This window comes from Hetaerina americana, unplaced genomic scaffold (assembly GCF_022747635.1).
Source record: "Hetaerina americana unplaced genomic scaffold, ioHetAmer1.1.p SCAF_1, whole genome shotgun sequence".
Lineage (NCBI taxonomy): Eukaryota > Metazoa > Arthropoda > Insecta > Odonata > Calopterygidae > Hetaerina > Hetaerina americana.
In genome coordinates, this window is record NW_027286069.1 from 16,826,723 (window position 1) to 16,853,684 (window position 26,962).

At 41.6% G+C, this 26,962-nt stretch overlaps 1 protein-coding gene across 1 annotated transcript in view; it reads left to right on the forward strand.

Moving 5' to 3' along the window:
• tup (LIM1_Isl and LIM2_Isl domain-containing protein tup) overlaps positions 1-26,962 on the forward strand; it is a 340,217-nt gene that overhangs the window by 255,704 nt on the left and 57,551 nt on the right. The window contains exon 6 of the mRNA XM_071598899.1: positions 22,021-22,343. Within this exon, the coding sequence (XP_071455000.1) occupies positions 22,021-22,343 (323 nt within the window). The remainder of the gene's footprint in view (positions 1-22,020; positions 22,344-26,962) is intronic.

A 26,962-nucleotide genomic window follows, 5' to 3' on the forward strand; every position in this document is an offset into this window, starting at 1 on the left:
TGAGAAAAATGCCAATCTGAACATCTGATAAAACGTGGAAAATCACCAAGGTCAAGTTCCCACCAGACAATCAACGCCAAAGAGTTACACTTCGGGGTTGAGCATCATCAGCAGTTTATACGCACACCCTGCGTCGCAGTTCACGGACGTTTGGGTGAGCAGAGAGGGAAGGGGGGCCTTGGTGATCCGCCTCCGTCGACTCCTTCGTGTTGTTATAGCTCTCCGTTTATTCCGCTCCCTCGCCTCCGAACCTCGCCTAATTTAACCAGCTTCGCCCGGATCCCTTCCCCTCCCTCACCCAACCCTCTTCTCCTTACACCCACGCTTCCTCCACCCCAACACCCTTTCTCTCCCTCACTCACTCACTCACTCACCATCTCTCTCCGTCCTCCTAATTCCCTTTCTCCTTCGCCTCCCTTCTTCGTACCCACACCTTAAACCTTTCCGAGTGCTAATTTGCTTGTTTGCTGTTAATCCTGTCCCATGACTGCTTTCCTTTGACGACAGGAAGCTTCTCTCTCTTCACTCAATTTCCCTCTCGATACAACACTTCTCTGCCGCTGGTCCTCCTACGACATTTTCTCTCTAGTTTGACAAGCATCGTATGCTAGCACACCCGAGCAGACGCACCTAACGCCATTTTTGTTTATTTCTCATTTCCATTGTTTCCTCTTCGTAGCCCTCTCGTCTGTCTGGACTGTTTTTTTTCGTATGGTCTACCTTCAGGAAAAATAAATGAAGTTAACGATATATTTTCCTAATACGTATAATACCTCCCTCCATCAAATACTTCTTATAATATTCATCTACCTCTCTAAACAGTGCCGTTTCCACTGATGTTGTACTTGATATTTCATTTGACAATGCTTTTCGTCCTTAATTCCCACCCGTCGAGGGTTTAATAAAAAACTCATTAAATCAAGGGATGTGACTAATTCCAAAAGTCGATCCTATAAAATATAGGCGCTCAAATCTTGTTTTTAAATGTGCTTACCGTTTATATTTCTCGTTTTATTATGCATATTATGTTTCTCATTTTATTATACATATTTTGACATTGTAAATAAAGCGGTGAAACCTCTCCGAATATTGTTGTTGCAAATAAATTGGAAAACCGGTTGAATATATTTTAACCCAATCAGAGTTCACTTTTTCAATCTTTATGGGGTTGCTCATTTTGAAAGCCTAATTCTGTGTTTTAAATGTTAACTAATATATTTAATCATTTCAGAGGGTGTCAAAATTTACATTGGAATTTAATTTGTTTTTAATACATAATTTTACAATTAAGAAGTGGATTTATGTGACCAATAATCCCGTTTTATCTTTATCGATGTTGGATAGATTATTAAGCAATCCACTGTAAATATTATGGAATCATATTGTCATAATGAAGCATGTTATTTTATAATCTAATTGCAAAATGAATAATCGTTATGTATTGTAACCATATTTACGAAAACTTATTTTTAAGGTATTATTATGCTTTTAGCATGTATTGAGGATCCCTTGGCCATCCTGGCATTTAGTGTTCAGTAAAGGATATTTTAATTGCTGGCAGAATGAGTTTTATATAATTTTTTGCCTTTGTACGCGATTCAATTCTCATATTCGGCTGTTTAAAAGGCTTCTGAAATTATTAAAATGCAAATCACTCTCCGGATTTAATTCATACATTTATGGCTCCCGGTCGTTATGTTGGTGCACCTTTCCAAATGTAAATTTCAACAACCTTTCATTATTTTGATCTTCTTTTGGGAATATTCGAAATGATCTTCCAGCCTGCAAGACGAGAAGATTTTGCATGAAGCTTTAAACACTTTTTTCTTTATGAGTTTATCGCCAGCCCCATCGGTTACAATCCTAGGATTGAGCCGTATCAGAACGCTTTGATTAACTGTCCTCTAACAATATCCCCATTCTCTTGTCGGTAACTTCATCTCGTATGTCTTCCACAATGCCAATATTTCGTCTAAAAATAACTTTCACTTGATTTTATCCTCCTCTTTTCAGTGTTTTCTTTGAGCTGCTCTTTTTATTACTGTCTGAATTACTTTATTAGTCCATCGGTGTTCCCATTTCATTTATTTTGGTCAGTCTTAAATACTACTCGTACTTCCGTGGTCCCAGCCACCTTCATCAGAGTGTAAAAAATGATCTCTCTCTATTATATATATATATATATATATATATATATATACACACACACACACACACCAAAAGAACGATAGCGAATAAAAACGCAGAGAAAAACACACAATTAAATCACACTTATTCCGAATATTCGGTGCCAAGACCGCCTTTCTCAAGGGAGATTGAATTTTTTGAATTGAGTTTTGCATCTCGTATGTCTTCCAAAATGCCAATATTTCGTCTAAAAATAACTTTATTAGTCCCTCTGTTTTTTCATTTCATTTATTTTCATCAGTCTGTATATATATATATATATATATATATATATATATATATATATATATATATATAATATTATATACATCCGTACTAGCTTAAACTGGATATTGAGATTCATCCATACCCAATGTAACAATTCCAGAGTGCAAAAATACCCTGATATGCGTATTAGCGGATAACTCCGTGAAAAGTTACTGTTGCGGCATCTCCCGCAGTTTCTTGAAATCTCCATACCCTCTGAAGAACGTGAAATTTCAATTAATTAGGGACTCACAGACGTTGACAAAAGGCTTGTTTCACAGATGTCTATTTTCTGAAAGAAAAGAGCAAGTCGACTAACTTATTTCTAATGGCTCCCTGTCGGGACTCCCCAATGCCCCTGGTTCACCGGTTAAACACATACTTACCTTCCTTGTTGACCATTGACAAAAATAGAGATTTGCTGTTACACATTCCACTGAATTGCTATGCAAACAATATCATCATCCCTGAAGTTTTCAACCTGCTGCTTTAACTTTGTCCTCCCCCTTATCCCCTTCCCCGCTCTAACATGTTTGCCTTCTTCTCTTGGTCTCTCTCCTCTTTCCTTTCCGTCAACATCAATGTGGCTCGCTTTCCCCGTATCCTTAGTCCGAGTTCGACCTTCATACCTCGAGAATGAATTCTAACAGTCATTTTTTCGGTTTCCCGTAGCAATTTAAAAAGAGTGTGAAAAATATGGCATTGACACTTAATGACAGTCAAAAGATTTGTATCATGTTTCGTTGCAAAATGTAGTCGCTGAACAACTCATCGTTTCCAGCCACTACGGACACACAGTTGCTTTTAGTATGGATTCAGATAAGTTTTCGTGACTCAATTCTGGCAGTCTATAATGTTAGAAGCAAAGATACTTATAATCAGCCTTACTGACGTATTTTTTTGCGTTCCACCCTCTTCTATAGTTTTATTAGTATCATTTTTTTAAGATTGATGTAGATAAGTCTTCTTTATACCCGTCCCGTCTTCATTCTCCTTTTTACTTTGCCTTCACCATTACTTTTTCTCTTTTCAAACACCCATTCCTTCGACTCTTAGTATAATAACAGGTGCGGTTAATAAAAATAATGGCCGAATCAATGACCCTCCTCCTTATGTGGAAGACGAGATCATATATGTATAGAAAGTAGGGATATCATCATCGGATAAAAATACGGCTTCCCTTGCAGTGAGATGGTTAACGAAATTTCTTCGGACGATGATAACAAAATTCATTTAGCTTTACATATAATTGCTTGTATTACTGATGACTTCATTACTGTATGTCTGTCGATGACCGTAAAAATAAACGTATGTTTTTAGCGTATTCAACGAAATGTCGCAAAACAAAGGAGGTTTAATATTTCCAAGAGAGAAATTTGAAGACATTTGCATATTGTAAGGCATGCTTTGATCGGTCGAGAATTTCAAGTAGCGCGCTACCATGGAGGATCTTTATTGTGTAGTCACTGAGAGTAGGGGAGTCCCTCTGCCAAGTCACTTCTTTTTATCATGTGAGATTTACAGGCGGAACTCTTTCGTGTTGATGAAAAAAGATCCACAGTCACTCGATCAACAGGCTCCTCTTCCTTTCTCTCTCTCTCCGTCACATTCATTTCACTTTCCCTTCTTCCGACTCAGTCCCTCTCTCTCGCCATTCTCTCCAATTTCCATTCTCCCGTCCCCCCAACATTCGCATAACCTTGCCCCCCCCCCACCCTCAATCTCCTTTGCTTTATACTCTTTTCCCTCAGTTCCCCATCATTCCGCCAACATCCCTCCTCTCTCCGTTCATGCTCCCCAGTCGTACTTCGCCACACCCCTTGGGGGATGGGAAGGGTTTCCCTTTCTAGGTAACCGCCGCGGCGGCCTAATTAAAGGGAAGGCTCTAATGAGTGGAGCCTTAATTAGCTCTCTCCCTCCCCCGTTCCCATGCCAGGGTGTGCCGACTTTCCCCCCCTCCTCTCCCTCTGTCCCCTCCCCCTTTCCACCTCTCTCACACCCCCCCCCCAGCACCACGCACCCTCAAACGCAGCCTCCGAATCCTTCCGCGAGATGGCCCACTCCCTCGCCTTTTATGTCTTTCGATCCCACCACTGCCTTTCGTCGGGGAAGAATCTCTTCGGTCATGCCTATCCCGCGCTGAGAAAGACCGAAGGGACGACGTTGAGTCGTGCTCTCAGTCGGGGTCTCATCTCCCGTTAATTCGACAGAATTCACCCCCATCACTCACGATTTCACTACTTTTCATGGATTACAACGGTGTAGTGCATCATGAATTTTTGCCAGAAGGCCAGACAGTAAACAAAGAGTATTATTTGGGCGTTATGAGACGTTTGCGTGAAGCAATTCGCCGAAAGAGACCAGAAATGTGGGCAGAAAACTCGTGGATTTTGCACCATGATAACGCACCGTCGCACAGTGCTATCATTATTCGTAATTTTTTGACGAAAAATGCAACAAATACCATCCAACAGCCACCGAATTCACCTGATTTGGCTCCCTGTGACTTCTTTCTGTTCAATCGAGTTAAAAAACCATTACGGGGAACGCGTTTTAGCAGCCGAGAGGAAGTAATGGAAAAATCGCAGGAAGCACTGATGGACATACCGAAAACCGAATATAAAAAATGTTTCGAGGATTGGATCAAGCGCTGGCATAAGTGTGTTGCAGTCGATGGGGATTACTTTGAAGGGGACAATATAGATTTAGATGAATAAACTTGTATTTTTAATTTTCTGAATAAAATCCGGGAAATTTTTGATCAAGGTAGTATTTGCGCTACTTCTTGAGAAGAAAATAACCGATGTGATTAAGTTATGGACGGAATAGCCATAAACGGACGCCATAACAAACCCACCTCTTAATAAAACTGCCCTTCGGGTATTGGATTATCCCAATAATCAGAATTGAAGTTAAATGGGTATAAAATATGCTCGTTGGTATTGATTTAATGTTTTTTGCTTGAAATGATTGTTTTGGTTGCACATTTTTCGTGGTTTCAATTAAAAAGAAAGGCGTTTCCGTCTGTGAAATATGAAATGACAAATTAACTTTCCCATGGCATAAAGGAAAATGTTCGCTGGCACTCTTTGATTTGCGTTTCGCTTGGTGTGGGTAATAATCATTTCCGCAACTTTATGGCCTGAAGATACGCTGTGCTTCAACACTTCCTGGGCCTGCATCTAAAACTCCGTGAGCTACCGCACAACGCCAACCACGCGCAGGCAGATACCTTTATGTTTCATTGAGATTTCTACGGACAAGATTGCAGCTCCAGCGGGTTAATTGGAATTCTAATGTTTATTAAAAGACTAATTGTGATTTTAGATGATAATTCCAAGCAGTATTGGAATAGATAAAAATATAATCTTATCGAATATGACTGAAATTCTATCATGGCGAGAATCCACACTAGTTCAGTCGATACCGCGATCAGAAAGTTAATCCACGTTCTCTTTCTGTTACATTCTCTGCAACTTTATCTTATTAATGAATTACTGCAAACCGCGTATTTTTAAATGTTATGCAATGAAAGACTCTTAGATAGTTTCCCCCGTGCTTATTTCGTCCAAAAATTTCCCTCAAATGACGGTATTTTGCTCTCATAAATTAAATGTTGCGACTCCATTTTCTGCTTCGGGTGCAAGAGTTTAGCTCCTCCAAATCTTCAATAGTAATTGAATGGAGCCATCGAACATCGGCTGTAATTCGACAATCAATAGGTATGTGTCTTCCCTTGAGACGTCACATTTCCAATTTAATGATGTATATAACGGTTGCAGCTGAGATATAACTGCTGCCGTTAATCCTTCTTAACTCAAGAGGTAGAGGCGAATGATAGCGTAGAAATCGAAATGACCTCTGGTCAAGGAGGCAGACGTTGAAGAGTCTTCTTTGGGATTTGGCCTAATATGCTGCTATATGGGCGATGTTATTGGATTCAGAGTCTGTCTTATATCACCATATAAGGAACAGAAAATGAAACGATCTCAAATTAAACTTTGATTGAAAAAAGCGCATCCAACCTTGTACCATCATTGCAAAAGGGTCTTCCAAGATAAACAAGCTGATATAACAATCAATTGTGCATGTAAATTAAATGAAAAAAAACTTTCACAAAAAATGGAGCACGACATGAAAAATCGGAAGGTGGTAGAATTCTGAGTCAACTGTTCATCAATTAGGAAAACCTTTAGAAATTAATTTTACCTTGCTACCAGAATTGTGTGAACGGGGAGTTAATTACTTCCTTTATCTCTCACAGCGTAATCCAGGAGATTCTCGCTCTCGTCACGGAAGACGAATAGCTACTAGCTATTGCGGAGATCCAGCGGCTCTTCTTGTAATGGGCACAAGCTCTCCGCTTGTATGAAGGATTTGATAGTTTAAAACCGTGTAATTCGATTACTATAAGATGGAGTTGTAAAAGGAACACATGGAGTTAGCTATTAAAGGGTCATAGAACCGTGTAAGGAAACGTAATGATATATGAAGTTGAGAAACTTTTCTTTTCAGTATTTTTTAAATAAGTACTATTCAATTATTAAAATTCTCATCGGTTACTAGAGACGGCAAAAATGCACAGAAGACAATGTCGAATAGTCGCATAAATTTCAACTGCTTCACGGCTTACGATTCATGATTTAACTATCACAGTTTTCAGAGGCTAACCCGTTTGCTGATCCGTGTAGTCCGATCCTGTTACGGTTAAGAGAAATCACTTGTTCAGCGCAAGAGGACGAGGTCCAATAACCCGCGTCTCCCACGCTCTCTATAATGATATGGTTCTCAGTAAATGAAACAAATATATAGAACAAGAGTTGTCCAGTAAAAAAAACCGTATTTGAACCTGGAACATTTCGCTCAGTACCTGGACACACTAATCCAGTAGGATATGTCGTTTTATGGCAATTACGTTATGACCTGTTTTTTATGACAATTAAGTTTAATTTTTGAGTTTATTTCTTATTAAACCACTTTAGAGAGAGGAAGGCTGCAATGCGAAGGTTTAAATATGGTTGGATTGGAGAGAGGGTGCTAGGGACAATTCTTGGTAGGCAGGAAAAATGGGTGTAAAATATATGGAGGGATAGTGGGATGACGGAGGTCATGTTAGAAGGAGAATGTTTAGGTAGGCGGGTGAGGTGAAGGAAGAATCGAATAGGCAGGCCTCTTAGATGTTAGACTGAAGGTACGAAGAAATTGAGAAGAAAATAAGGTTGGCCAAATGAGCCATGAGGTATTACTTATTATGTAATAGTTTTTAGGGATCATCCAAAACCCAACTCAAGCAGGTGTATTACGTACCTTTAATTTACTTTATTGAAGTAAATTAATCCTGAAAGAAATACGCATGTTGGACGAAGGACGATATAACACTCGTGATACAATCGTAATGGCCGATTTTAATAAACCATAGTAGGAAGGTAATGTACAAAATATTGGTCGATTGTGGGACTAGCGCCCGGCGACCTTGAAGATAATGAGATAATATGCCCCTCGTCGTTTCCGGCTTTGCCTCCACCCGGACGTGCCGTGGGTCGCCAAGAGGCGGGATGTGTGGAGGGGGAATGGGGTAGAGTGGGCAGTTGGAGAAGTGGCTGGCGTGGGAAGGGGCTTCTCCACATCTTTACGGCCCTCGCTTCCTTCTGCGCGGGAGAATCGGAGGGGGTGGCGGGGGCGACCCCGGTGTCCTGGCGAGTCCGCGCCTGGAGGGAAGATTGAACCAGAGGACGTGGGAAACGTGGTGGGGGAAACAGAAGGGGAGCAAAGTACATATTTAGGCAGCGGTGGAGCACCCCCCCCCCCCATCACTTGGGACGTGCAAATAAATCCCGCGCCTGTGCAGGGGTTTAATGTGGCGGCAGGGGTTCGGGGACACTCTTCTTCCGTGTGGGAAATTCGTCCTCCGTTCGTTGGGCGTCCGGATGTCCGTCCCCGTGCCTGCTATCAACGGGCATTTCGAGGGATGTTGTGTGGACGAGGACCTCGTGGAAGAAAAGAGTTGGACCCGGGAGGGGAGGATGGTTCCTGCTGGGAGGGGGCACCCAAGCTTACGGGGTCGATCGGATGTTGTCGGGGTCGTGGCGGCGAAAGTTGAGGGCGGGGGGGGGTGTGGCGAAAGATGGTGACACTGGAGATGCGTGGGAGTCGAGGACATGGAGGCACGTGCTCGGCGCCCGATGTCCCCTCCGCGCCCCCGATCCTCCAACCGGCCGCCGCTGAACCATCCGCACCCTCCACACCGCCCCAAACTTACCTACGACCTCTTCTCGCTCGCTAAGTGCTAAAATACATCTGATATAGAAACTCATTACAGTATAGACTAGGTCTTCATAAAGATTACGACTGACTGCTCAATGAAGTGAATTGAGCGTTTCATCAATATTTCTACCGAACCACTTTTATATTCTATATAACCTTATAATGATATGATGATATTCGCGAACACCGATCCCGAAGGAAATTCTGCGTGACAACGCAGAATTTCCCTCGGGATCACTCACACACACGAACGGGTGCAAGTTCTCATGGGAAGAGAATGGCTAGGGGAAAAAAGAATTAGAATTCATTGGGATTCGAACACCGTGTGAAGAGTATTCGAATGTGAGTTCAAATAGGGAGTTATTTTGTCCAAGTCACATTGAGCCACATCACTAATTATTTTTTATATCTGGTCTTATATTTTCGTGTTCGTTGTACCCTTTAAATTTGGAAACGCCGCTACTTAGGGCTAGTAAATGTGGAAGTCTGCTTTGCTGTTGTATTTTATCAGCGATGTTGCCTTTTCTCAGAACTTTCATCTTTGTCAAATGTGGTTGTTAGAGTTTGGAGGCGTCAAAATTACTTGATTGAACGACTATCAAAGATACTTAATCAATAGAATTAGAATTTTAGAAGATGATTTTTTATAGTTATCATTTTAAGGGAATTAAAGCCCAAAATAGCCGCGATTTGTAATTTGTTCCACAAAATTCTGTATACTTTATCAACAACTGTAACATGAATTTTTTCTATCGAATGAGGCATTGTGCAGCTGGTTTAAAATAATATTGCAATTCAAATGGCTAAGTAATGATTTTTTTAGAAAATAATAGGTGGGATAATTCCTTCAGCAAGATTGGGGGTAATATTAACCTAAAAGATAGAATTGCTCTTTTATTCAAAATATAAATAGTAGAAGCGTGATCGGTTTTCTCATATTCTCGGATAGAGAGATTTTTCGACTCTTAGCAGTTCCGCTGTAGCTTACCACTTCACAAGCATTTGAGTGCCATAATTCATAATAAGAGATCGTGACTTCGGAGACTTCGTTTACAACCTCTACTTCTCATTCTTATGAATGCGTGGGTATAAAGTAAACCCGGATGTTTTTTCTCGTCCTTCGCATGGCGTGAGTAAAATTTAAATCCCCATAAGCAAGATTTGCGTAAATTAAATCTCATAACTGCGATTAATAACTATATCATAATAGCTGCGATCGAGTGATTTTTCAAACCAAATTTCTTCGAAAAGAATCCATTCCTCTAAAGTTAAGATAGAAATCCCTAAAAAATATGTTGACATATTTTCCTCTTATTTTAAAAGACGGTATTTAGTGCCAATTAAATTGAAACACATATTGTTTCTATAGCCCGCCCATAAAAGAGTACTCCTCATGTCTCTACGCTATGTAAATGTACATATCTTCTCTAAATGTTGACTATGTACATATCAATGTATACGCTCTCTATTGATGTTATTACTAAGACGGCTTAACTTATTATAAATAATTGAGCAAATAATATCTTTCCGGTACTCTTAATGGATGAGTTCAATTAAGAGGTTTGCCATTTTCTCCATAATATACAAGTCTTTCTTATACGTTGGTTAAAATGCACTCTGGCTGGCAGCATATATTTTTTTATTTTGAATCAAGAATTACGAGCCGTATCGATATTTCAACAATATACTATATTACTCGAGGAAAATTTAGTAGTCTCCCTGAACGTATAATTTTTATTGAATCTTGTTCCTAGGAATTACAAAGCCTATAATTCAGGTTAGAATGAGCTCTTACCTGATATCTTGTTTATAATCCATCATATGGTACTTCTTCTTCCTTCCCACAAAATTCTAACCCGACACCGATTATTTAAAAGTCTTCAATAATGAAACTCTTTTTCACGACTTCTATTTTTATGTCTGAGTGGTAGTTCAACCACCCTTTCATATGTACTCCTCAAAAACTGCAAAGCGGAAGTGCTAATTTATACGATACACGACTCGTCATTTTGATACGCAGCCTCAAGAAATCATTGTGTGAAATTTCATGTGTTAATATAAGACCAGTGTGCCAGTGCGAAAATAGCAATAAGGAAGTACAACGTATCGGCGATCTTATTCCGAGAATAAGCTCCCCAATGGCCTACCTTTCTCCTAGAGGACAAAACGTGAGCCGAGGGTTCAATGGGAATTTTATCTTTTTCACCCACGCAAAAATCGACCGGTTTATAAAATAAATTTCTGAAAAATTAACATCCTTCATAGAATAACAAAGGGTCGAGTCTTCAGTTACTCTCTGCTTCTTTAATGCCCATTCCCTTAAATTTAGTACTTTTTAGCGGCTACAGAGATAACCAGGTATGGTAATCCTCCACGAAGTGTGGCCGTGCTTGTCTGTTTTGTCAGCAGATGAATTTGGGGGCCGTGTGATCATGAACTGCGTAGCACTAACTCCCGAGTCTGATCCTATTGACACCGATATGAATTCACCCATATTAAATTCCCGCAGGCATTGATACCAAGCGTTGTACCAGTTCTGTATGTGGGGGTGCTTTATGACCTTGTTCGTGCTATTTGATGGAGAGGAACCTTCCAACTAAAGCTCTTTCTTTTGTATTTAAGGGTCACGCCTAAGAATGACTCTTCCGGAAAGTAGTTCTCCGCTTGAGATGTTCTCCTTAGCAGTGCGTAAGAAAGCGCATTTCTTTGAATTGACCGAGTTACCGCAATCCGATTGGAAAACATCGAACACTTTTTAAAGTGAAAATTGGTCTGTCATAACTGACAATTGCGAAGTCCGGTCGAAAGGGATTAGAAAACAACTTCGACGGTAGCTACAAGGCGGTAATTTACGCGGTTCTTTACCCATGCCTAGATGAGCTGAAGGCTGATTACCTGGGTGTGATTCAACTGAGCTGATCATTTATGCTGAACAAATTTCAATTTATAATATTTTCAGATAACATCCATTCTAAATTTCACAGCATGTTTTGCTTTTAAGTGTGCTTAGGCTACCGAGGTCATATAACCCTTGAATCCTTGTATTAAAAACAAATTATTCATTTTTAAAGAAAGCAATCCATTTTGTATGTAATTTAAGTCATAATATTTTGAAAGGGCTGGGATTTTAATGATTTAAAAAAAGGTGTTGAATAGAATTAATCTGACTTGGTAACTTTCCTATGATATGAAATTCCTTGACTGTGCCGATTAAAGCGACATATTCGTAGATCATGGCCATTTGAGCTGTCTTCTTACTTCTACAATGCGTCGTAATAAGCAAGGTGCTCAAATTCTTGATGACTGTATTTTCAAAATTATTTTTCCTTTCCTAATGTTTTTCGTCGTGAATCTTTTATTTTTCATTATTCTATATGCATCGAAGTTAAATTTTTCGCATTATAGAGCGTATCGTAATTTTTATCGCGTTTCTTGTTTTATTGGTGTTCCCGTTCCATCATTGCAACTCTACGGCTAAGTCTTTCCCGACGATTCCGATGTGTAGATCGATGGGAAATCAATTAGTTTGCATAGAAATACTCCTCCAATTCGAATTATATTGGAGTGCAATAAATCCCTCAAAGGAATTCCTTCACAGTGTCGTAAATGTTGCGGGTGGATGGACAGCTAGTTAACACACTTGCGCAAAGGCAGGGTAAGGTCAGGACGGCGTTTGCTTTACATAGTTGAAATTCCAGTTTCCATCGGAGTGGCATTATTTTGCATTTCGGATAAAGGGGCCCGGCTGTTTACCCGGAATTGCCTTATTGTGTGCGTTGTGGTAACTCGCGATTGTTGATTATTATTAGTCTGGGAGTCATAATGACCACTTAACATATGCAAGGAATAAATGAACTTGAGGATGTTGCTAATAAAGTCGACGGAGATATCATCTCCCAAGGAATAAATGGGTAGCATTCTTTTTATTTGTGCGTTACGTAGTCATTAAATTAAAATACGTTGAAATTTTCCTTCTTTTCTCTGCCAGAGGCAATAGTGACGATAAAAATTATAGGTATCATTAAATGAAAGACGTAAATATTCTATTTAAATGCTTATTTACGCCATGCCTAAATAGTTATCATGGAGGATCGGTTGAGGTGGGGTTGAGGTGAAAATAACTATCATTTATTTTCAACTTTTAACTTAGGTTAGTTGCTGTGATAAGAATTCGATTATAAATACTATATCATCTTCTATAAAAGATGATATAGTATGTGATTGTATTGCAGAATTCAGTTAAGAAAAAATAGCATATTTAATCACAATGTGAAGCGTGAGAATTTATTTTAATTTTTATTGTTATGTATTTATATGTGATGAATTGTCTACTAGCCAAATTAGTGATCCGAGAGTTTTAACATTTATACATTTCCAATTAATAATTATAGCATATTTCGTTTTCTAAAGACTCAATTTCTTGGGTTAATTATTAAGAATTTATAATAAAATGTTTCAACCAACGTAGATGATATGTAAATGCAATTATAACTGGTCGGCCTTACATTTTATTTATAGGTTTTGATTATAAATAAATAAAGTGTTATACCCAACATATGTTGTAACACAAGATAATTTCATTTGCCTAATTTAGCATTGCATTTCCATTTCCACAGTGAAAATATTAAGAGAATTGACTTCTCTATTGTAAAATTAATGAAAGTGAAATTGTTACATTGTTACCTTTTGCCGCCTTGCTTGGTTTTTTGTCACTGGAGGCTCAATTCACAGGAAGTTTTGATTATAAAGCTATTTCGGACACTCAAAAATGTTGTTGGTAGTTGATAAGCGCTCCGATTGCATATGTTGTTTAAGACTTCCCCAGGTGTAAGCCGACATTCACATGGGTCGAATAAAATCATTAAATAGGAATTCACTGTATCGCGTCTTCCAAAGTAATTGTATGACAGTTAACTCACTATTCCCTCATGAATATTTTTAGGGGACAAGCACTAAATAATCATATCTGGCTGGCATGCCCAATCAAACGTCTGAATGAGGCTACTCATAATATTACTGGATTCCGCTGGGAAACGTTTGTGAGCCTTGAAACAGGTTACGGATGGAGGGACGCAGTTAACTGCTTAAGGCTCACAATTAGAGTGTGAATTTCAAACCGAGAGCTTTTGGGCGAACGCCGGTCGATCGGGTTTCCCTCTCTCCTCTTATCCCCGGCTGAAAACGGCTATGTGGCTACTCATCGCCCCGCTGCGAGGCGGGGCGGTCGCCCGCGATTAATTGACGATCGACCTTGGCTCGAGCCCGGTTGTGAGGAAAATCTTTTCCGTCTGGGACAAGATGAGGAGAGTCGGCGGTGCGGATCTCTCGTCGGAGATATTGCATCTCGAGGGAGGAAAGAGGATGGTGAGGAGAAGAAGAGGAAGGAGGGAGAGAAAGGGGGGAGGAGGGTTAGTGTGTGAGGAGAAAGGGGAGTGGTGGTGGAGGGGTGGATGAAGGAGGTAGACGAAGCGAGGACGTCGGATTGCGTGGGAAGGGTTTGCTTTCCGAGGGTTAATTAATTGCTCTCTCTCTCTCTCTGTTTTCATCTCTCCCACACCCATAGGCACAGCCCTTTTCGCTACCCCCACCCGTTCGCTACACCCTCTCTCCCCCACCCCGGTGCCACTTACTTACCCTCTCATTTTCGCCCTTTAATCCCACTCCTCACTCCTTCCGATCCCCCGCCTCACTTCTCCTCCCTCGCACTTTTCCCGAACGCACACCTCCCTCCCCGACTTGCTCTTTAGTCGCTTGCCAAGGCTTGACTCCGGGTAACACGGCAATTAAGGACGGGGCGGGCCGCCCACCGCCACACCGACTGCGGCTCCTACGTTTGCCGATGGGATCGTCGTAAAGGAGACACTTCTCTTTAAATAGTATCAAATGCGGTAGGAGTAACTGCGGTGGAGATTTTCCATGCAGCGACTACTGGTATCATTTCGTGTCACACTCGTCTCATCGTTTTGGAAGGCTCGCACCTGTGCAATAGTTTCGACAGACTTTTACAAAGCAAAAATTGAGCTCAAAGTAAGGAAAATTCTTTTCAATGAATTAATGAATGTAATTATGTCTAACCTGAATGATAAAATCTTCCCGCGAATGTGCCATCTGCGAAATCATCGCCCAAAAGTTTCCGCTTTGTACCTCGTCCTTAAATATTTACGTACCCGGCAAGCCACCGCTAGGGTGTGTGGCAGGAGGTGAATACACACCAGGCTACGTAATGTTTACCCGAACATGACCCTACCGCGGTCGGAGAAAGTATTATGATCCCTAATTGTCCGTGGAAAATATCAAATCTTAAATCTATCTGTTCGACACTTAATCTCTGTAATTTCACTGATCTCTCCTACCGTAGTACGATGGGCTAATAATGAATTTTCAACAACACTGCTAAAAAGACAATTATACAAATCCATTTATGCAATATATTTTAAAGTCTTATTTTCCTCAGTTATGGGAAACGACAGCCATAAGCAGATGATACAAAGCTTAAATCTTAGTTCACATTTTAAGAAAAAGGGTTGGGTTCCCGTTAGTCCTACGAGCGTCTTCGGGTACCCCCCCCCCCACCTCCATCCACAGCCTAATTGGAAGCGCTGCAATGGCAATGTGGCCTCGGAAATGACTTTTCTGCGAAGGTGTCGATCGGTTACAGGTTGGGAAATTTGCATCGCAATGGTGTCATTAAATTCGGCATAATGGCAAAATTTCTTTTCTTTAGAGCTCTGACATCTTCAAGGCCTTGCGGCCGACCACCTTCCCGCTTGGCCGTGTCACGTCTTCGTATCCGTCCGTCCTCTGGTGGCGCACGAAGCCAAAATCAAGAAATGATCGGATCTTGGAAGGAATAACGTATTTTGGTCATTCTGTTCTGATTTTTATAAAGTTCCCAGATTTTTGTTTCCGTTAGTAATTTTATCAGTGTCATCTTTTTTGCCACTGCACACTTATTTCATTTCATTTTTTTTTAATTTTTCGTTGAACCTCAAACTCATTAAATCCCCAATGCACAGCAGGAGAAAAGCCACCGTAAGTTCAGCATCCGTTAAAAATATTTTACTTGCTTAACCTCTTTACTGGATTTTACGGAACTGCTCATCCAAGGTAATGGATTTGAATCTTGAACCTTTTGAACCTAAATTTAATTCTTGGGTTGATAATAAGGGCACATTTCATCATGAATAATAAATCAATCTGTAATAGATTTTTAGACGCTTACCGTTGCTTAATACTCCGATATAGATTGCGATATAGACTCCGACCTTGGGGTATGGAGCATCGGGTGGTTATTTTTTCTCAAATCCTATTTTACTAAGGAAAATTAGCTCGAATTTTCCCTAACATTTTCTTCAAATCCCAATATCACCCATTAATTATTTGTCCTTCACTCCAACATACGCTCTCCCTCTAATCTTATGCTTATTTGTGATCACTATGAGAGATAATAAATGAGATATTTGTGACAGTAGGTATAGCAGGTATAGATTAGGATCTAGGGGTATTTGAAATTCTTCTAGATCATTTCTGTTCGTAATCTAGGAGTCATTGGCATGATGCTTCAAGGTTCAAACGTTTTTAAACTCATCTAAATGATAGATGAACTACGTGTGTACTGAAAACGATCGAGTGATTTGTAACGTTTGGCCACCCTGAGAAAATCTCACGTTAATTCCTCATTTACTGTTTGATAATGTGTGACTATAGAAAGAAAACATTTCTCTTTAGAAGTCCAGCAATTCCTGTTAGCTTATTCTTCATTAACAGTTGCTTTTTTGAGTTATTAGTAACACTTAGTACCTTTATAAAGGCATAAGGTGTTTACTAAGTGCGTAGACAATCACTCCCAGCGGGAGAACTCGGGAGATTATTACTGAATCAAGAGAAAATTAGTGTTGCGCACATGGAAATAATTGTCGTGTGCACCTAATTATTGAAAAGAGTCAGAAACAGTTTCCCAGCACCTTCTCTCAAGCCATTTTAAATTACTCATCATAATGAGTAGGCTTCTTCGGCGAATGCGGTCCTTTAACTCGCATCTGAGTGTTCATGCCCTTAAATATTTTTATCATTTGGAGTCTTGTGAGCACAAAGTGAGTCCTCATTTACATACGCCTGTTTCCTGAGCTGCTTCTTAGAAGTGAGGAAAACGGAATCATCGCGCGAAGCATTCGAGGGCTTTTCTCCGTGCAACCGCATCACTCGCTCACCTCGTTTTCCCATCCCGTGCCAACACACCCTCCGCCTCCACCACCCATGCAACGGCACCGGGCGCTTGATCGTTCTTTGCAGCCCTCTAGATTTATTCCCCCTTGTTCAATCGTCCAGGACTCTGGCTATAATTGTACGGGAAGATATTGGTTTAAATGTTTAAGGAAGAGAAGGAAGGAACTGAGTTATTTCTATTTCTTCTTTAAAGCTATATATATATATATATATATATATATATATATATATATATATATATATATATATATATATATATATAATATTATATTTGTGTGTGTATACTATATACACACACGCATGCATACATATTGGTTAGGTAGCATGTAATGAGCAATGAAAAAATTGTATTTCCTCCTACCACATAATAAGTAAAACAAACACACGCCTTAGCGTCATATTAACGTAGCTTAAATTATCTTAGAAATAAATAAGAATAATAACTCTTGATCACTTCACCTTAGGCAAAAACTCTTAGGCCTCACTCTGTGGAAATTCTCCAGGAAGGAAGAAATGATACAAAACTGTGGTTTACTCTCAAAAGTTTTATCATCACCACCCATCTTTCCTTGAGATGTGACCTAAATATCACACCAAGCGACGGATCTTGGGTCGCATTAGTAAAAATTTTGACTGGAATAAGTATCATCTCTTTCCATCTGCTTGATCAACTCTTAATATTCTCATTTCTTGTATACAAGCGATAATAAATGAAAGATCTTGAGAACGCGCTTTATTACAATTAAAGGATACGGTGTTTTTTTTGTAAACAAATCGTCAGTTCGACGAATGTAGGAGCATACAAAGCCAGAATAATTGGATTTGAATGCTTCAGCACGGATAAAATCGCAGCTCTGAGAAAGGCGGATGATTATCTGACCTTCAAAGTGCATAGTTAACCAAACCGAAAGAAGTATTTATGTGAAACTCTCATTGAAATCTTTTGTAGCGGCATGCCACTGTTCGCGGATTGAAATACGGATGATGGGAGTCGTATGTTTCTCGACATGATGGCTATTATCGTTTATTGCCCCCAAATTCCTCGGCCCCACTTTTATTTCGCCGGAGACCATTACCGATCCATTTTGTTCCGCTTGTTTTGACGGCGGTTAGCTTTGTTTCTTCGCATCCGATCCCCACAGATCCCCCGTCCCGACCCCCTCCCTTACCCACAAGGGAGGTGAATTGGAACCTCCTCTTTAAAAAGATGCTTCAAAAATCCCGGGACAAATACGCCTCCCATCCCATTTTTTGCGACTTGAAAACCCTCCTTAATGGAACCCACTTGTTACGGCGGCTCCAGACCGAGCGTGCGCTCGCGCGCGCGCTCCTGAAACTATACTCTATGTGCATTCCGAAACCGTCGCTTTGAAAATCAGGCCGCCTTTGATTAGCGCCGTTGGTAAATGTGTTTGTTTGCTGGGGTGGGTTCCCTCCGCCGCGTGAATTTCATCTGTTCCGTGAACTGCGAGAGAGAGAGGGGGGGAGGGTGAGGAGAGTAGGGCGATAAGATAGAAGGGAGATGTTTCCTCGATCCCGTTCTTTTCGCCCCGCATTAGCCATTTCCTTTTGTTCTCCCCATTTCCTCCTCCGCCTGGTTTCTAAAACTCCCCGTCGATTTTTCGCAGCTTCGACTTTGACTCGATTTCAAAGCTCGCTGGAAGAGAAAAGTGAGCGCGGAATCTCACTTAAATCGCTCCCACAATCCTCCGCGGTTGAATTGTTCCCGTTGTACAAAAGAAAGTATGTGTGCAGTGTACACATGTAACGGTGATGCTATATATTTAAAGATGATGATGATGGGAGAGGATGGACTTTGAAGAGTAGCTTGTGAGGCGTGGCCACAAAGGAATAGGGCGTGTGTAAGGAAGTTTCGGTACGTCTCTCGCGACGAAAAGGGAAGAAAAGTTTTTTTGGGATTCGTGCCTTTTCTGTCTCTCGAGTCCTCTCTACTCGAAAACCTACTCCCGTCTGGTTACTTAAGCGTGGAATTACCCATCTAGTACCTCCTTCAAAGTGGAACAGTAATACCTCAGCTAATATTTTCGACGGTCGGCGGATGAAATGCCGGAGCGGAGTGAGGGTTGCGCTTGGTTGTCTGCGTCTGTGAATCACAAGGATGAGAAGAGATGGTGGGGAGTAGTCTATTATTTTCTATTTGAGCCTCTCATTTGCCGTATGATCATACTCGAGCCACCGTTCCCACAAACTCGGCTGAGTCGTAAATTTTGAAATATGCTTTAAAGTTAATATCCTTGTCATAATTCCCGCACGCAACTCCTCATAAAAGTGATTACATTTTAATTTTCCCTCCAGTAGGAAGACGTACATTCAGTTAATCCTTTCCATTATGTTTCAGTATTGTGGTGTTCCTTTCTATAAGCCCCTGTTTAATTAAGCACATAAATTGTACATTGTCAAATTTTCCTGAACAGGGAACATGCTCATTGGTACTATCATCTTTTTAAATCCCCCCTCGGCATTTTTTGAGTCATTTCTTATATTAATATTCATTTTTTGATATAAAACTACACTATATATTCTCCAGTTATAAACGAAAGGACTGCAAATTAAACACCGATGCCATTGACAAAAATAGTGAATCAATTCATTTCACATGATATTCTCTCTTTTTGGTTCATTATTAACTGCAATATACCGGGTTACGACACATTTTTGATGGGCTATCGCACCGCATACGGCTTCTTGACAAACTACTAATAATTCTTTTTATGTTACTATTTTAAAACATTGGATTGCTGTGGCTACTTATATTACACTCGTAAATTAAGTTACACGACATCTCTGGAATAACTTCCCCATCTCTCTGACAGCAGAATCAAAGAAGACATCCAGAGAGATGAAATTAGGCAAGGCTACTTAAAAACCGATATCCTTCTTTTAAGCAAAAAGGTGGTGGGGGTTGTCTGACAATATAATTTTCTTCACGGAGGGAATAGCAGTGATTCTGGTATAACCACACGGATGTGTACAATATTGAAATTTTGGGAAGTAGCCCACATCTCCAACATAGTTTCAAAACTCCCTACCACCCGCACTTGAATAGCAGCGCAGTGCCCTTAATATTTGATTGGGTCATAAGGCATTGGCCGATCGGAAGAAAATGAGTTGGTTGGTGTTTCACCCCATGTTGTTGTGCTATCCTCAAGGCGCGCGATTTATCTGTCCAAGATCCTTTCTAGCCTCAAGTACTAGTTAATTATCATGAATACTAGGGCGCATGGCTCCATGGACACCGCCCCTAACACCAAATGATGCTACTTCTAGGAATTTAATACCTATTTGGGTTTTAGGAATTGCTGAGGGGGGGGGAGGTGTAGGTGCTTTTGAAATGTTCCTTCCTCACATTCTCCCCATTCCCTTCTTCATATTCCGTCCCCTCTGCTCCCTCAACAATCTAATCCCTCCCCTGGAGCATTCTTTCATTCCGGACCCCCACCCCACATTGCCACCCACCCACCCCCTCGCTCCTCCCCCCGCCGCACCTCTGATTTGCATGGAGCAACACGGCCCAAGGCGCTGAATATGCATGGCGCCACGGGGTCCCCGCTTCCCCCGCACTCGCACCTAACCAGGCGCGCGCTTCCCACTGAATTAGGCACGGAGGGGGAGGATTATTTTCGACGGTGCGCAGGGGGTGGAGTGGGACGAACGGAAAAGAGGTTCGCGGCAGTTTCGAATGGGCGCATGGGGGAGTGGGGATGGGGGTAGTGTACGACACTGAACACTGTCGGAGGCGCCAGTCGGTTTTCAGTGTGTGCGCGCCACGGGGTGGTGGATGGTGCCTCTGCGGGGAGAGGAAAAAGGGAAGAGAGCGATAGTATAGGCTCTTTATCATGTAGGAGTGAGGGAATGAGAATGGCCGCCGAAAAGCACGGGTGGCTGGGAGGAAAGCGACGGTGTCCCCACCTGGCGGAGGGATGGGCGACTGCGGGCAGCTTCGTGGTCAAACCCACCCGCCTCGCGCATTCACACGCGTGAAAATTTTAAATGCCTCCCGCAGCATAGGGGTTGCGTCGACGACCTTGTTGGCCCGTTGAATTCAAGCGCTACTCCCCCTCCCCATCAACCAGGCGCTCGCGGTTTGAGACCCGCCTTGCCAGTGGGTGCTGTTTAGTGATAGTTTATTTATGTTACGCCGTGAACCAAAAGACCCGAGTGACTAACACCTCGTGTAATCAAATGCACATTCTCCGCTGTTATTCAATGCGAAAATGAGAAGAGTTAGTTGTTATGTCCCACAGAATTAATGGCGTATCTGTAATTGGTTATCAATCAATTGAGGAAAATTAAAACGTTATCACAACGGCATGTTTTGACAAACTGGAGTTTTTTGTTCTCGGAGAATAATTTGTATTGTCTGTGAAATCACTTAAAGTACAATGTCAAGTACTGCAATTGTGTATCTGGCACTCGTGTTGTCCTCTTAAATTACGATTCAAATGTGATATATTCATACATCATTGCATTGTACCCTAGTAACTATTACACCATATGAATTATTCTCCATGTGTTCGTTCAGACAAAGTCTTCGGTTTTGACATTCCTGTTGCCATTGTAAGTTCCCATCTATTCCACGGATTTCTCGGGCGCAATCAGTTTGCACCCTCGTCTTCCGTGTAATTAAATCAATAAATATGTTATGTACTGCATAAAAAATGCAGTGAATTTCGCAATATACCAAGAACGAACTCAGTGGCAACTCGGAATGGAGCTCAAAGATTAATTACATCGGGCAAGCGGATGGTAATATTATGGTGTTTATGTTTCATCAAAGACTACGATATCACTAGAGTTTTTCGAATGTCCTTTCGATGTGGTAGATGATATCTACGACATTGGGATAGATGATTAATATTTATGCTAGCATAATGTCCTCAAACTTATTTGGTGAAAATTCATTGCACCGTTTATTAATGATGCCGTAGTCGAAAACATGGTCGGGAAATAAAACGTGTTGCGTGGACAAGTGTTCTTTCTTCCATCCGAGTGCATCTAAACCTTGTCTGTGCACATCTTCCCCGATTCGAGCGCCTTGACTGACCGACCTGTGTTTCTCCTTTTCACCCCGTGCAGATTCCTCCGAATCCGGATCGAACAAGGGCGGGAGGGAGGGCGGGGGAGGCGGCGGGGGCGGCGGTCGCGGCGGAGGCGGCGGTGGCTCGAAAGGCTCCTCGGACGGCAAGCCGACTCGGGTGCGGACGGTGCTCAACGAGAAGCAGCTGCACACGCTGAGGACGTGCTACGCGGCCAACCCGCGACCGGACGCCCTTATGAAGGAGCAGCTGGTGGAGATGACGGGCCTCAGCCCCCGAGTCATCAGGGTCTGGTTCCAGAACAAGCGATGCAAGGACAAGAAGAAGGCGATGCTCATGAAGGCGCAGCTGCAGCAGGAGAAGGTGAGGGCACACCTTTCCGCGGATGACACTCCCTCTTTTGAGAGGTCCCCGCGACCCCACCATTCCCAAACACCCCTCCCCCCCCCTTTCCACTCTACCCCACTCACATTTTAGATAGTCCACGCGATTCGGTCTCTGGAGGCTCTTCACTTCGTGTCGTCCACTATTTTCGGTCCACTTGCAAGAAGGCCGGACAGTAAAACGCGGTTACTCTCTCCTCCGCGAAAAATTATAATGTATCCCAGCAATTCCTCTTCAGCAAGGAGCTGTTAATTTTGTAATTTCTTCAATATTTCATTGAAACTAATGGAAAAACTTCGAAATTCTTTGTAATAATACCGGGAGGTGTGATTTGTTTCGGTATTAAAAAGCCCGTTTGTGTACACTGAGTGCACATTACAAGAGCTCAGAGCTTCAAATGCCTTTCATGACATTAAGCCCTACGGTTAGTTCTGTAACTATAACTTATCGATCCCCTGAACGGCAACGGGTACATTATAATAACCTATGGCTTGTTTTCACAGTTCCTATAATCAGATTATTTGACGGGACGACCGAGTTGCTTTGTTCTTGTGGGTTCAAAAGGGATTTGGGCATGAAAATTTGCCCAGAATTTAAATGAAAATAACGTTTAATAAATTGAAAATTTATAATTTTTTTAGTGTGGCCTGTTTTGAATCCAAATTTTTGTATCAATATTCTTCTCCGTGTGCCATTAATTGCTGGAATCAGAGCCTCGACCGAAAAAAATGGCAAAGAAAGCATGTAAATGTGGAAAAGGCGCGGCGCGAGGGAATTTTTTTTTGGAATAGCGGGATAAAGCAGTCAATCGAATGAAAATATTTTTTCGTGAAAATAAAAGTTTTGATACGTCGAACTTGCGTAGAGTTCTTGTGCCGGAATACAATTTCGGTTGCATGCTTCGCACATGCAATTCAGTCTTGAGCCCACCGCACGCTCCTGCACGAAAAGCTGCATCCAATGCACAAAAGCACTGCTGAATTATGTCACCATCGAAAATCCTGCACCTTTCATGGATGGTTGAATGCTTTCTTTCTATGTGTCTATTCCTAATAATCCCCTCAATCCCGAAACATCTTTTGTAAACCCTTAAATTTAAACTTGTTTTAAAATTATTCTTAAATATTTTTGGATAATTCTAAATGTTACGAATCCCACGGAATTAAAGTATTCTCCAGGCAAAACCCTATGAGTTGTTTGATTTGATATTGATGCTTAATTTTTAAATCGTTTTCAAATGAATTTAGCGAAATTAATGTTGCTAGAACGCAATTAAATTATCATTATTGATTTCACTGAAGTTAGAAATATTCATTATTATTTTGTCTTCTTCATTGCCTGCTTTTTAATGAATCTCTCGGTTATTATTATGATTAAACCTCTTGTGAATACTGGGTCTTGAAAGTTTTGCTTCTGTTATCATCAATGTAAGAGGGTTCGTTTGGTATTTAGAATATTTAGAGAAACAAGTCCAAAAAAAGACGAACTACCTCGAAAGAGCCGATAACTGGTGCGTGGTAGCCGTGGTTGAGCGTGCATATAACGCCATGATTTGTCTGAATTGATGAGCATTGACGTTTGTTTTATTTATTTTCTGTGGCGTTTTGCAACAAAGTGGCAACGTAAAAATTTAATCTCGAAAGTTGAGACCAAGACGCCAGGCGTAGTACTGGTTACGAGGATAGCATGTGGAATCTACCTGAGAGAGAAACCTACAAAAGCAACCATTATAAAGAACTCCTGAACATCGGTATTCAGTTTTCTATTTTAAGTAAAAACGGGTTCCACGATGGCGATTTGTTATTATTTTTGCGGATATGCCTTGTGATAAGTAATGTTCACATCACACCAATGTTTCATATTCCCTCTAAAGTTTATGCTTCAAATTTTGTTCTTTTCTTCTCCTGAAATCTGACTAAACGTAAGGATTCGAACCTTTAACAGCCGATATCATTCCCAGTTCCTAAAAACTCATGCCTACTTTGAGGCAAGCATTAGAAGCGTAATCCGCCGGTGATGTTGGAGCCAGCGGGCGATTACTCGCTCTCGAACAAGCTTTTCCCTTGATCGCTTCTCCGCGAAACCGAACCGAAAACAATTTAGACGTGTATCTGCATTTCGTAGTGAACGGAGGAGGATGGAATTGCGAATGAGTGCATAGATGGCGATGGAAATAGACGAAAGGAAAGAAGGAGAGAGCAAAAAAAGGAAAATGGGCGAAAAGGAAGGAGGTGGAAGGGGGAAAAGCAAGAATTTGTTGGGAGGGAGGGGTAAATGGTTAAAAGTCGGAAGGGAGGGAAGGAGGGGGTGTGGGTATGGTTTGTCGATGGGCGGCGGCGAAGAGGGCGGGGGACGGTAGGGACGCTCGGGAAAGGCGGTCGTGAGGTATAGCTCTAATTTTTCACGGAGGAAACGGGCGAGGGCGGGTGAAGGGGGTGAAATGGCTTTTGGGGGAAAGGGAGGAAGGAACCGACACGCCATTGGGCGAGGGGAAACGTTAAAAATGGTCGCGGGGGTGGAGAATCCGTGGTTTTTACGGGCTCAAACCCTGAAATGGGAGACGGGAAAGAAGGAGCGTGTGCGAGCGGGGGTGGCTGACGGATGGGGGAGTAGATGTGGGGAGTGCGGGGGATTATCCGATGAGGCGGAGGTCGGGCGAGGAGAGGGCGTAGGCGGGACGCGGGAGGAGGACGCATCGGGACGTCGCCGTCGTCGCAGCCAAGGGGAGGATGAATGGATCGAGTGTGAAGAGGATGAGGATTTCTTCCCTGATGGGCGGGTGGGAGGGGCATTAGTCACATCTGCGGTGGAGAAGGTAGGAGGGGTGCGTGTGTGGATATGGGTTGGAGGCGCCAGCGTGGGATCATCGAGCACGATGGCGGACGGGATATCGGCCTGCTTCACCCCCTCCGTTCCTCATGGGATCCCATCCATTTAGCCTCCTCTCTCTACCGCGCACCTTGATACGATGCTCCTCAACTTCTTCGAGTTTCTAGATACTCAAATTATCCAGCCTGCGAATATTTTATGTCACTTCGTTCATGGCCGGTGCCAGTAATCACCGCTGCAATAATGTTCCCTTACGAAACATCCGGCGTACGCAATGCCATTCTATAAAGTGGCATGCAATGCATAGGCGCATAATACCTGCTTTAAACGATTTACGAGAGTGGATTTCTCTTAATTTTTTTCAAAATTTTTAAAACGCAATGTGGATATTAAATAAAACAGTTTTCTATGGTATAAATTTTGTTATAATTTTTCTTTTAGCCTCACTGGCTTGTACGTAAGCATTTTGTCACCTTAATATCGTTGGACGTGTTAAGTCTATAAAGATTTGTCGTGTAATTTAATATATTTAGTCTTATTCGTTTTTGAATGCCGACTTTCGTATCTTCACTCCCCAGATACTAAGAGTTGGCAAAAGCGTTCCAAGTAATGTAACACAATCAGCATACAGCACTCATAAACTCCGTGTCGTCCATATTATGAGTGCCCTATTCTTGTCTTGTTTACGAAATGGTATCTTTTCTGCTACGGGGTGATAAGTCCCAGATTTCTTGCTCTCTTTATTCGACAAGTATTGCATTATAATCTTAGATTGTTCATTTATTGTGTATTTTAAATTGGGTTAATGAGTTCCTCGAGTCCAATATTATTTATATATTTGATTTTTATTTATGTTTTCATCATGAGTATATTGGATCGATAATGGTGTACAAAATTAGACTGAAGCTAAATATAATCAGATACAGCATGAGTATATGGTTTTCTAACTAAGTAAATGCAGTAGTTGACGCAATCGTTCTCCCTGTATCCAACGAGCGCTATCTATACAGGTTGTTAAACTTGAATTGAAGTTTTTGTTTAGATATTCTTTGGGATTAGTTTTTCATTGATAAAGTTTTTTCTAGATGGTCTAACACGGAAGTATATTGTTAAAAAATCATGATTTCTATAGAAAAGCATTCGATAAAAATGGGCGCGGTAAATTTCCTGCGTTTCAGAGAAGAAGTCAACGGCTCTTACTTCACTCTCGAGTAACACATTAGTCGTACCCTTGAAAGTTAAAATGTTTTGGAATGGTGGTTATTCCTTCAGTTTTCCCGCCTTGTCGTCTTGATTTATCAGTGGATAGGTACGACGCGTTTCCACAATTGGACATACATAAAATCACATTTGGTTCATCAAAGAGCATCCATATTCAGAAATATATATGCGCGTGCACTATTTGGACGATGTCTAATAGGCTCAGATAGTTGGAGCAAATCAGAATATCGGGTGTAGGAAATGTACATATCACAACGAGTCTGGTGCCGTATCAGCCGTTCAAAGGGTTTAGTTTGCAAGGGAATTTCAACACATCCCGATCCCCAGTCTCCCCTTTAAAATTCCCAGCCTCTCTCCAAAACCCCCTATCTCCCCGTCCCCCTTTATCTCCCCGGCAGTCGAAGGTGGGTACACGGAGGGTGTAAATGGGAAAGGAGGCAATGGAGAAGGCGCCTCCGCGGGCATTCTTATCCCTCGATTCGCACATCAATTCCTTACGTCCCGTTCGTCCCACAATTCCTCCCCTTGATACCCCCGTACCCTCGGAA